The 12,097-nt window shown below is 39.0% G+C and overlaps 1 protein-coding gene across 1 annotated transcript in view; it reads left to right on the top strand.

Annotated features, from left to right (window-relative positions):
- Nucleotides 1–12,097, top strand: part of LOC119781506 (citron Rho-interacting kinase) — a 181,196-nt gene that overhangs the window by 24,332 nt on the left and 144,767 nt on the right. Inside the window, 1 exon segment of the mRNA XM_038281998.1 lies at nucleotides 4,153–4,250. Within this exon segment, the coding sequence (XP_038137926.1) occupies nucleotides 4,242–4,250 (9 nt within the window). The 5' untranslated portion in view covers nucleotides 4,153–4,241.

Below are 12,097 nucleotides of genomic sequence, written 5' to 3'. Positions count from 1 at the left end.
TTATAAGGAGGATCCAGTTAATGCTATCTGTAAATTAATAATTATATGATTGTTTTTGTGCCGATGTGGCAAAAAAAACGTTTCAGGTATGAGTAAGAAGAAAGTTTTCCCCAGATGTTTATTGCAGGAGATTAGGACCCAGATTCTGAGAAGTGAGAATAATTAGACCTTCTCCTCAGCTGCTCACATATTAAAAACACAAAACAGGATAAAAACAAACAAACAAACATAAAAGTAAATAGAAATAAAAAAAAAGACAAAAACTCTGTCCTGCAAGAGACATTTAACTGTTTAATGGCGGCCTTTTTTCCAGTGAACACACTGCAAAAAATTGAAATCTAGACAAGTAATCTTTACTAAAAATAAGTGCATTTTTCTTGAATTGAGGAAGTAAGTGCAACACTTTGCCAATGGAACAAGATAATTTACATTTAAAATGAGAAAAAACAATTGCATTGTCTTATTAAAAGAGTAAAAATACTTATGTGTTGGCAAACTATCTCACTTACCAACTCAAATTAAGGATAAATACACTTAATTTAATAATTTTTTTTTATTTAAGTGAGATAGGCTACTTTGTCAATGGAACAAGATAATTTACATTAAAAAGTAGAAAAAAACAATTGCATTGTCTTAATAAAAGCACCTTTTATCTAAATATCTTATTTTAAGAGTAAAAAGACTCCCACCATTGGCAAATCATCCTGTTAACCTGCTCAAATTAAAGGTAAATACACTTAATTTTGTGAAGTATTGAGTTATGTCTAGATTGTATTTACAGTGCAGGAAGTTTTGTAGTAAGATTAGTGGCGATACAGTCTTCCCTGTAGTTATGATGAGCTTTTAAAAGCATAGTTATTAGTAAGAGCTTTGAGACGGTTCATTATTGCAGTGGAGGAGCCCAGCTGCAGAGTGTGTTAGCAAAGCTCATTATGGAGCGTCAGCTTGCACGAGATTCTGGGAGAAAGGCAGGCAAATCTGTTTGCCATCTGGTGCCTCATGATGGGGTGGCACCTCGTAACCAGCAACTCTACATCTGGTAAACCAGTGAGAAAACTTTCAGCTCTGCCTTTGGATGAGCGCTTTTAACCTTAAAATAACATAATTAGATATTATGCATTTTAAATAACAGGCTGCAGTTGTTTTTGGCAAAGTGTCTCACTTACCTGCTCAATTAAAGAAAAATTCACTTATTTTAAGAATTTTTTTTTAATTTTTTGCAGTGTGAGAACATGCATCGTGAGCTGAGAATTTTTAAACCCTTTGGTTTCAGGGTTTTAAGTGTATTCACACTTAATTTGAGTAGGTAAATATTTGTTCCACTGGCAAAATGTCTCTTACCTCCCCAAATGCACTTATCTTCCAGTGTGCAACGATTGAATATATCACACAGTGCACTGGAAAAACAATATAGATATAAGTAAAAAAAAATATATCTTAAATTAAGAGTTTTTATCCATAATTAGAGTAGATAAATTACACACTGCAAAAACGATCTAGAAATAAGTTAAAATGTCTTAAATTAAGTGTATTCACCCTTAATTTGAGTAAGTAAATAAGATAGTTTGCCAATGAAATTAGTATTTTTACTCTTAAAATAAGATAATTAGATAATATGCACCTTAAATAAGACAATGCAATGGCCTTTTCTTATTTTAAGTGTAAATTGTCTTGTTCAATTGGCAAATGTCTCTTTTACCTCCTATAATCCAAGAACAAATGCACTTATTTTAAGAAAGATTTCAAATTTTTCCAGTGTGTATGCCCGGCTCACACTGGAAAAAAGATCTAGAAATAAGTAAAAATGTGTTAAATTAAGTGTATTTAACCTTAATTTGAGTGGGTTAATGAGATGATTTGCCAATGGAATTAGTATTTTAAGTCTTAAAATAAGATATTTAGACAAAATGCACTTGAAATAAGACAATGCAATTATGTTTTCTTACTTTAAATGTAAATTGTCTGGTTCCATTGACAAAATGTCTCTTTTACCTACTTAATCCAAGAACAAATGCACTCATTTTAAGAAAAAATTACTTATCTAGATTTAGATTTTTTCCAGTGTAAGATTGTGACAGTAACCATAAACGCTCAGCCAGAGCTACTGATTACAGGTGTAGTTTAAAGTGTATTAATTTGTGAGATGGTCCCACATTCCAGACCTCCAAAGTAAAAAAAGGAATGAACCAAAACACTTTGGAGACGATAACAAGGACAGAGAAAGACAGGCTAAACAGAAGTAGAACACATTTTTTTCAGATTTTTATCTGAAAAAACATAATAATTTCCTCCTAATTCTAATGCGGCAAAAGTGGAGGAGCTGTGGGGGTATTTGATTTATTGCTGAAGTCTCTGTAACCAAATAAATATAAGCTTAAATGTTTTGACACATGTTGCATGTTCAGGAGTACCTGGTGACTGACAGACCATCGTCGTCATTCAGGTCAATTTGTCCTGCTGGAGTATCCCTCATTAAGCATCAGAATGCTCATCTTATCCAATATCATGCTTAATCAGTCTCTAAAGCTAACCGCTCCCCACCCTGTCATGCCAATGACAGTGCTGCGCTGTGGATTCACTGAACTCTCCAAAACATAACATTGTCTAAGCATGTGATGCTCTTACCTGCATTTATTAATTCAATTCAGTTCAGTTTATTTCTATAGCGCCAATTTACGCAACACATGTCATCTTAAGGCACTTTACAGAGACAACCAGATCATCATCCAGTCAGATTGATTCAAAGTTTTCTAAGGAAAACCAGTTGATTGCATCGACTCACTGACTCTGCAGCAATCCCTCACATCAAGCATGCTTGTAGCGACAGTGGAGACGAAAAACTCCCCTTTAACAGGAAGAAACCTCCGTGCCAAAGTGTGAGCGGCCATCTGCTGAGGCTGACTGAGGTTCAAGGAGACAGAAGCAGACATAGAAAAAGAAGCATAGATACATAGAGCATAGAAAGGCAACTGTCAACCAGCTCCACAGGCGGCCCCGTCCAGGAAACACACAGCCAGGCAGACGAGCGCCGAGCCAGCTCCCATGTCAGAGGATGAAGAGAGCACATCCAGTTAGTCACAGTCAGAGAAACAGGACTACACTGAAAAACAGGCCAAGCTCCAACATTTATAAACAAAGGTGTTGATGGCAGCAGCACAGCTGATATTTCTCTCCAGGATGGAGTCACAGCCAAACAGGAACAGACCAGATGAAGCTACTATGAGAAAAAGCAGAGAGAGCAGAACGTTAGAGATTGAACTAACAGATTCTGCAGAGTGGGAGAATAGAGATAGAATGATGAAAATTGGTCCCTATGTCCTCCAGCAGTCTAAGCCTATAACAGCACATATGCAGAAAATAGCTCAGGATAACTTTAGTATTTTGCATGAGGTATAAAAAAAGATAGAGCCACCGTCTGTAAAGCCAAGAAATAATGTCTATCTGGACTGAAATTTCTCCCCCACCTGATCGGGCTGTAAAAGCTCAACCTCCACCTACATCTCTACTTACCCAGCTTCTAAGCACCCATCACTCTGTTTTTAACTATAAGCTTTATCAAAACGGAAAGTTTTAAGCCTTGCATTTATTACTGCTCTTAGAAGAGATGCTTTATAGCTGGATGCTGTCAACTCTAGGGAAATAACATCGACATGATAAATGGTAGGAGTTTTGCAGCATATTTGGTCTTGCAGCAGTAGAAACGTGTAGCTGAGCCTGAGTTACTGTAAGGAGGAGTGGGAGGTGAGCCTGTGCTTTTAATAGAAACTCTGTCGTTCATTCTTCTGCCTGCTACTTGATCACAAAAGCTGCCAAATATATCCAGTGGTGGTAAGAGAGGCTGTTGTGTGAACACGAGGATGCTATTCATAGAGTCTCAGGATGATCGCGGTTTTGGGCAGAAAAAGAAGCATCTCGCTAATGTTTTCCACCGTTAACCTTTTCTGCTTGTTATCTGCATAAACATATCCATCATAGTAAGTCTTAAAATGATGATATTTTAGCAATATTTTATGTTTGTTGTAATGGAATAGGTGGTTGATATTTTTTTGTTTTTTTAATATAACATTTCCATCTATGTCATTCTTTGTTTCATAAAGACTCTTATGTCTCTGCTCCTCTTCCATGTCAAATTATTCTTTGCTCTTCTTCCAGATCGCTGACGACAGTCATCAACTCCCGAGTTGAAACCAGCTCTCTGGAAAACTTCTCTTACACTCAAAGCAGCTGAGATAACCAAGCAAATGTCACAGGTTAGTGACTCTAACCTCTGATGGGAGAGAGGATCTTAATCCACAGTCTCATCTCCTATTTTCTATTATCTTCTGATATACAGAAACCAAATATGAAGGAGAATTGTTTAAATTAGTAAGAGAGTTGCTGTTCTGGTATTTTCTGATCTATTTATTTACATTTAGGTACAGCTAAAAAAAAAAAAAAAAAGACAACCTATATAAGGTGGATATTCGACCCATTCGGTGAAATATTTCAATCTTTACTTATTTGATGGTTGTGGCTCACAGATCATGGATACCCCGATAAAATTAGTCTATTTAATAAGATCAGTAATAACATATATTTTTGACCTTTGATATTTAGTTTATTATTCTGCTTTTGATGTTGGCTCCGCCTCCTTTGCTATGATAACTGCGTCTCTGTGGTCTGGCACGGAGGAGGCCAGCCTATGGTTCTGCTGAGGTGTTCAGGAAGCTCTGTGGCTTTAATAGCAGCCTTCAAGTTGTCTTCATGGTTGCTTCCTCCTTTTCCTCATCAATCCTCCTGGAAAGTTACATTTAATTCAATTTCACTTCAATTCAGTTTATTTCTATAGTTCACCAGATCATCAGATTGATTCAAAGTTTTCCATCTATCAAAAGCCAGCTGATTGTATCAACTCATTGACTTGAATGCAATCTTTCCCACTTAGCATGCTTGTAGCAACAGTGGAGAGGAAAAACTCCCTTTGAACAGGAAGAAACCTCCAGCAGAACCAGGCTCAGTGTGAGCGGCCATCTGCTGAGGCTGACTGGGGTTCAAGGAGACAGAAGCAGAGATAGAAAAAGAATCATAGATACAAAAGGCAGCTGTCAACCAGCTCCACAGGCGGCCCCGTCCAGGAAACACACAGCCAGGCAGACGAGCTCCGAGCCAGCTCCCATGTCAGAGGATGAAGAGAGCACATCCAGTTAGTCACAGCCAGAGAAACAGGACTACACTGGAAAACAGGCCAAGCTCCAACATCTAGAAACAAAGGTGTTGATGGCAGCAGCACAGCTGATATTTCTCTCCAGGATGGAGTCACAGCCAAACAGGAACAGACCAGATGAAGCTACTATGAGAAAAAGCAGAGAGAGCAGAACGTTAGAGATTGAACTAACAGATTCTGCAGAGTGGGAGAATAGAGATACAATGAATCAGAATGATGAAATGGGGTCCCTATGTCCTCCAGCAGTCTAAGCCTATAGCAGCATAAATTTAGAATCTCTATGAAGAAAGAATGAAATGCTCCACACTAGATGGCAGCAGTGATTGTGGACTTCAGTGGACCAAACCAGCAGATGAGATGGATCCCTTAAGCATCACTGGCTGGTGGATCCCTCTGACATTCCTTTCATTGGTTCTGTTCTCCATGAAACTGCTGCAACTTTTCCAACCACATTTTTTCCTTCCACTCAACTTTAACAATATTTTTCACATGGCTTTATTGGTGGGGCAGCCAGTGTCTGCCTTCTAGACATCACTCCAGTCAGCCTGACTGCATCTAAAACCTGCAGGACAGTAGATCTTAAAGACCACATTTGGAGAACCTTGATCCAGAGGCTTAGGAAACCTTGCAGGTGTTTAGTCTTGTCTAACCAGGTTGTGATGCCGCCCCTTTTCCACAATCCTATAATTTTTTTTTGCACACAAATTTTTTGAGGATTTCATTATCTTAAAGCTACAGTGTGTAATTTTCAGCGACATCTAGCGGTCAGACTGCAGACTGCAGCAACATGAACGTCTCCCCCCCACCGCTTATCCCCCCCAACAGTACGGCGAGCGTTACGGGACAAAATGTCTTCCACGACGTCCGCATCACCTACCTTCTCAAGTGATGAGGTTTGTTTACATAGATAATTTTACAGATAGTATTTCATTAGTCTGTGTAGGGTATAGATTTCATGTAGACTTAAGATAATAAATATACCCGTTATTTTTTCTACGTCGTTGTGACGTTTTGGTGAGCTGCTTTGCATGGTGATATAAACAGACGAAGTAATTGTAGTCATTAGTTTAACAGCGAGATTGTGTTCGCTAGAAGAATATATATTCCCCGTTTACAGAGTCCAAGTCTTGTTTGTGGCACGGGGGTTACAAGGCAAGGAAGAGGGAAAGGAAGAGGGCAGAGAGGCCGGGGTGAGCGTGCAGCTGGGGCCAGGCGAGAGAGGGGAGCCAGCGGGGTGAGAGCAGAGGAGGAAAGGCTTGAAGATCTCCAAAGGAGCCGGAGAGAAGTAACCGAGGTATATATCCAGAAAATTATTTTACAGAAAATTACTGAATCATTACCTGTGAAACGTCAGGGACGTTGCTGAATAAGTATACTGGAGAGTAACAGCATCATCACGCAGCATGTTATTGTTTTAGACAGGTCTGAGCATCCTGTACTCCAAAAACTGCAGTGATATTAGACAATTGTGTGTATAGGATTAATTACCTGTCCAAGAGAAAACTGGCAACTTGAGCGTCACTTTGAAAACCTTTTTCCTCCATCAGTGACTTCCATCGTGTAAATGCCGTGCCAATGTTGATCCGTGTTTTTTGTCGTTTCTTGTCACTCTTGCGTTTATTCTCGTCGTGTTTCCGCTTCTTAGATGACGGGGGTTCGGTGTCCGCCGCTTTTCGTTGTGATACAGAGTAGGCATGATCCTCCATTCGTCTGATGTTTGGCCACACAGTGCCAAACAGTTTGCAAAGTCACTCACGCCTGCCGCCTTGTTTACCTTTCTTGTTACCGAGGCGCAGTATACCTGCTTCTTCTTCTTCTTTGGTTTCAGGCAGACTAAACGCTTCTCAGGCATAATACTGCCATCTACTGTTCAGTACCGTCTCAGTTCATCTCTCTCAACTTGCCGTAGTTATTTTCGAGCGTCATGGGAGATCTCGCAATCGCTAGTTTGTTGCCTCTGCGCTGCCGTAGCGCAAAGATGTCAGCCTCCATGGCTGCGAGACCCGCTCCTATGTAATTATAAATAACGAATTCTAAGGCAACGCAAATGTTATGGTTAAAAGGCTGAGCTCATAGGTGATGATAAATAACATAGTTATGTATAATATATTAAATTTCTGAATTTATATGCCTGTAATTATTACACACTGTAGCTTTAAACGAAATAAAGATTGAAAATATTTTGCTTCATCTGTCATGAACCAATACGATTTATGTTACACCCTCTGAATCGACTGGCAAACTTCACTGAACCTTATGACCTCACTAACTTTCTGAGATGCCAACGTCTATTTCTTTTAACATCATAGCATCCTTTATAATAATTCCCAACACTGGATTTTAGGAGACTTCCAGAAATAACAATCCTCATGCTTTGTTTTCACACAAAAAATATATAGATATATATATATATATATGGTGTAAATATTTTTATTTGAATGTTTCATTCTATTTCATTAACCTAAATCTGAAGTCTAGCAAACATTAATTCTATATTTTTAAACAAGTTTTGAAGAGTTATAGCTGTTTTTATTTCTTTTTATATTTGTCACTTTTTCCTTACTGTTGTGTTTTTAGGTAGACAATGTTAAGATCTGTCCAGGGACAACAGATGAATAATAGCCTTTAGGCTAATTCTGGTGCGTTTGCGGGAATGCTTATTAATGTACACTGTCCCTGTCAAATAAATAAATCTAAAACACAATGTCCCCTAAAAAACAAATCTGGAACCACCGTGAAAGTATCCAGTCCAAGTTATACCGGTTTGAGAAGAAAAAATAAACTAGTTTTGCTGCCGGACTTATTAAAACTCTGAAATAGGCGTTTAGTTCAGTGCTGATAGGAAACTCTGAAGCAGATGGTAAGTTTTGCATTATTAACGGCTAATAGCTACACTGCATGAAAAGTGGGATTTTCGTCAATATACGGCACTGTAGATTGTCGTGGAACTTCAGGTTAGCGGCAGTTTACGGCAATTTGCAGGCTTCGTCGAAAACTCCCGTAAATTGTCAGAAATTGACGTGGAATTTCTTAGGCAGTGTTCCCCCCATGCCTCCCCCCCATGGAATTCTAGGGGAGGCTTTAACATGTAAATGAACATGCTGTGAGCTATACAAACGCAAACCAGGGTTGCAGGGGGGGTTTTACCCCAAGTGACATCTTTCTGGGTAAGAAAATCTCTGATACAAAGAGATCAGGCTCAGTATAGACTCTTACATTTTAGCTTGAATTGATTTATTTAATTAAAGCATAGAGACCAAAACAGATCTTTAGCTGACAGAGCAATACATTTAGAGCAGTAATTATTTTTAAAAAAATTTGCATTTAAGATAAAAAATAAAATATTGTCTGTCAATATGCTCAATTCACAATTACTTAAGTGGAAAAGTTTCAAGAAATGAGTCTGAGATGATTTACTTTATAACATGGCGCATTATCCTGTTGGAAGTAGCCATGAGAAGATTGGTACACTGTGGGCATAAGGTCAAGGTCAAGATCCGCAATTGCAATCGCACCAAACAGGAAAAAGAACATCGACAAATTCCGGTTCGTCAAATTAAAATATAGCAGCAACAGATCGGTGACTAGAAATTATAGCACAATTCTTATATATATATATATAAAAAAAAAAAAAAACTAACACCGTTTATTTAAATGATTGGATCCAAACTATTGGTTATTCACCAACGAGGAAGCAGATTTTATCATCTCCATCAAAATATTTATTTTATACCGAGGGACTTAAACTTTAATCAAATCCATTCAAAAGAAACTTCTTATTACAGGAATGAAAAGAGATGCTGAGTTTGGAAGTAGTGAACAAGTTCATAAAAAAAAAGCAGTTTTGAATTATCCTTATCCCCGTTACAAAAATCTACAAAAATATAAATATATATTTGGGCAGAAACTGAACATGTGCTGGATGATGGTGGGATTTTTTTAATATGTCATATTAAATTAAGCGCTCACAGGGTTCATACAGGAATGAGTGACTCTAATTTAATGCTATTTTAATGCTATTTTTTAATTATTTTTATTGATCCGCGGACACCCTAGTTCATCTCGCGCATGCTCTGTACGATCTCCAAGAAACCTCATTGATTTACATGACAGACAAGTACTCCGTACGTGAGCGGGGCGGAGCGCTGACGGAGTATGTGGAATCTGGGAGTAAAGGAGGACAAATACACGTCCGGCTGGGTGCAGCGCCGGACGCCGGACAGTGCAATGAAAATCCGGACTGTCCGCCCTAAAGCCGGACATCTGGCCACCCTAAAACTCCTCTTGGACGCGATGGCGACTCTGCATCGAACAAGACGAACTCAAAGAAGAGATGCTAGCGGTAAATATATGTTCGATTACTGCCTGCTAAGCTAAAAGCGGCCTAGCCTGAGCTATGGCTAATAGCAGCCTAGCTATTAGCCTATCTAGCCTAGCCTTGCAAGAACAAGCTTTATTAAAGTGCATTTTTTGTGATTTACAGAAAGCAGTACGCCGTCTTAACAACTCGGAGACTAATTGCAGGCGCTATGAACCGGAGCAAGGGTAAGATTTAAAGAATATGCTTTCATTCTGCGGTAAAAGGTAATGGATACCGATCATAGCTTTACATTTTGTTTTCACAGACCTCTTATTTGCTCGGAGCCATAATCAGCAAGTCCAGATTTGCACGATGATGATAAAGACGACATTGTGTGTAAGTGACTTGTTTTAATGTTTTCTCCTTCCTTGTTACTGTGACTTGCGTTTGATTTTTTATTCATACCACTCTCATTTAATTGTTTTCCAGCTGCCTGTAAGACGTATTTTCAGACGGTACGCAGGAGCTTCAGATATACGCTGCCAGCCAACACGCTGCGTGCGGAGGCTATCTGCTCGGAGTCGGGCCAGAAGAAAGAGGGTAAGACTTTATTTGGTGACTATTTTTCAGGTGCATTAATAGATGTGTTGTGTCCATACGCAGTGCGCTGATTCATTTTTTTTTTTTTTTCAGCTGCTGAAAGCGAGGCAGAGTGTGCTAGCAGATGAGGAAGTGGAACTCTGGAAGTCCGCCTTCCTCGGCGGTGTCTCTGGATGGATTGTACGGTCGCCGCCATTTCGTAGGCCGGATCTCACTGAACTCTGTGTTAAGCTGCAGTCCCGGTTAGAAGCGATGCCGAAGTACAGGGCCACGCACACTAGGCGTCTGCACATCGGACCTGCCTCGGAGGGAATGCTGCCTGTTACCTCCAACCCCGAGGAAGCAAACGGACCGTTCACGGAGTTTTAATTTTTAGATAAAGCTCTTTCTTTGCATAAACAGCTTCCTGGCAAATGTTCATTTCCTGTATAAATTCATTCATGTCCTTGATGGTAGCATAATAATTGTGTAGTAGTGTAGGATAACATAAATACACAGCATATGAATGAATAAATTTATGAATGAATAAATATATGAATGAATAAATAAATATAAATATATATATATATATATGAATAAATATATATATGTAAATATATATATATGCCAACCAATCACGAGCGACTTTACTTGTTTAAAAAGAAGTGGTTCCGTCCAATACTCAGTAAGAAAATTAAAGCCTGGCGTGGCCACGTGTGGTTTTGCTGTCAATCACGAGCGATTTCATTTGTTTGAGAATAGTGGTTTCAGCCAATACTGAGAAGGTTATTCAAGCCAGACCTGGCCAGCCGCGCGGGTTTGCTGTATTCATATGCTAATTAGGGCCATTAGTACAGCTGATCGCTCTCCACATACGTCACGGTACGTTTCCGACAATTTGTGGCACGACAAACGCGGACAAGCACGGGTTGCAAATTGTCGGAAACTGACGAAAATCAGGCAGATCTGCGGGAGTTTACGGGGGTTTACGGGGACGAAAATCTCACTTTTCATGCATTGCTAGTCGCTAATTTGTGATTTATCTTGACTTTAATTATCAGTGAAGTCTCTTCATCTTATTCCTGTCTTGCTTTAGAATAAAAAATCTCAAACATAAAGTTAAACCTTATAGCTGGGGCTTGTCATCATAGCCTACAGTACAGTTCTCTTGCTTCACTAGATGACGTCACACACACTGGAAAAAACAATCTAGAAATAAGTAAAAAATTTCTTAAATTAAGTGTATTTACCCTTAATTTGAGTACGGTAGGTAAATTAGATTTTTTTCTCTTAAAAGAAGATAATATGCACTTAAAATAAGACAATGCAATTGTGTTTTCATATTTTAAATGTAAATTGTCTTGTTCCATTGGCAAAATGTCTCTTTTACCTCCTCAATCCAAGAACAAATGCACCTATTTTAAGAAAAAATTACTTATCTAGATTTAGATTTTTTTTCCAGTGCAGCTGAGAGGTTTTTTAATGTTGGCAGGAAATCTTAGGTTCTAACTTAAAATGGAGACTAGGCAGAAGTCCACCTGAAGAAACGATTACTATTCGCCTCTGTCACGGGCCAATCAGCATCCAGAGTTCATCTTTAAAGGTTTCCAAATCCACATCCTCAGTCTGCTACACAAAGCGCAGGCGGTGTAGCTCCGCATATCCATCTGGAAACCTTCCGTAGAAGGTTAGCTGATTTGCCTATGTTGGTGATAGACGGGCCAAATAAACCAATCAGATCAATGAAGCATATGACGTACTAACAGAGTGACGACGAAGAGGAGCCAATTGATAGATCAAACCCTTGCCGAAACCAGTCGGGAGAAGAGCAAAAACATCTTTTCCTCTGAGAAAAGCCTCCAGAGCAGTGTTTTGCTCTTCTTTCAGTGAAGAAATACTCTGTAATTCCGATAAAACTTGCTCGATAGCCACGCTAATGCTAGTTTCATCGGCTGAAGCCGCCATGTTCTTTATACTGAACTGTCGCGCTTCTCGTTGCATCACACCTCAACCCG

This window comes from Cyprinodon tularosa, unplaced genomic scaffold, assembly GCF_016077235.1.
Source record: "Cyprinodon tularosa strain WSP-4 unplaced genomic scaffold, ASM1607723v1 ctg178, whole genome shotgun sequence".
NCBI lineage: Eukaryota > Metazoa > Chordata > Actinopteri > Cyprinodontiformes > Cyprinodontidae > Cyprinodon > Cyprinodon tularosa.
The sequence above is the reverse complement of the archived record's forward strand: the minus strand, read 5'-3'. Positions and strand labels throughout refer to the sequence as shown.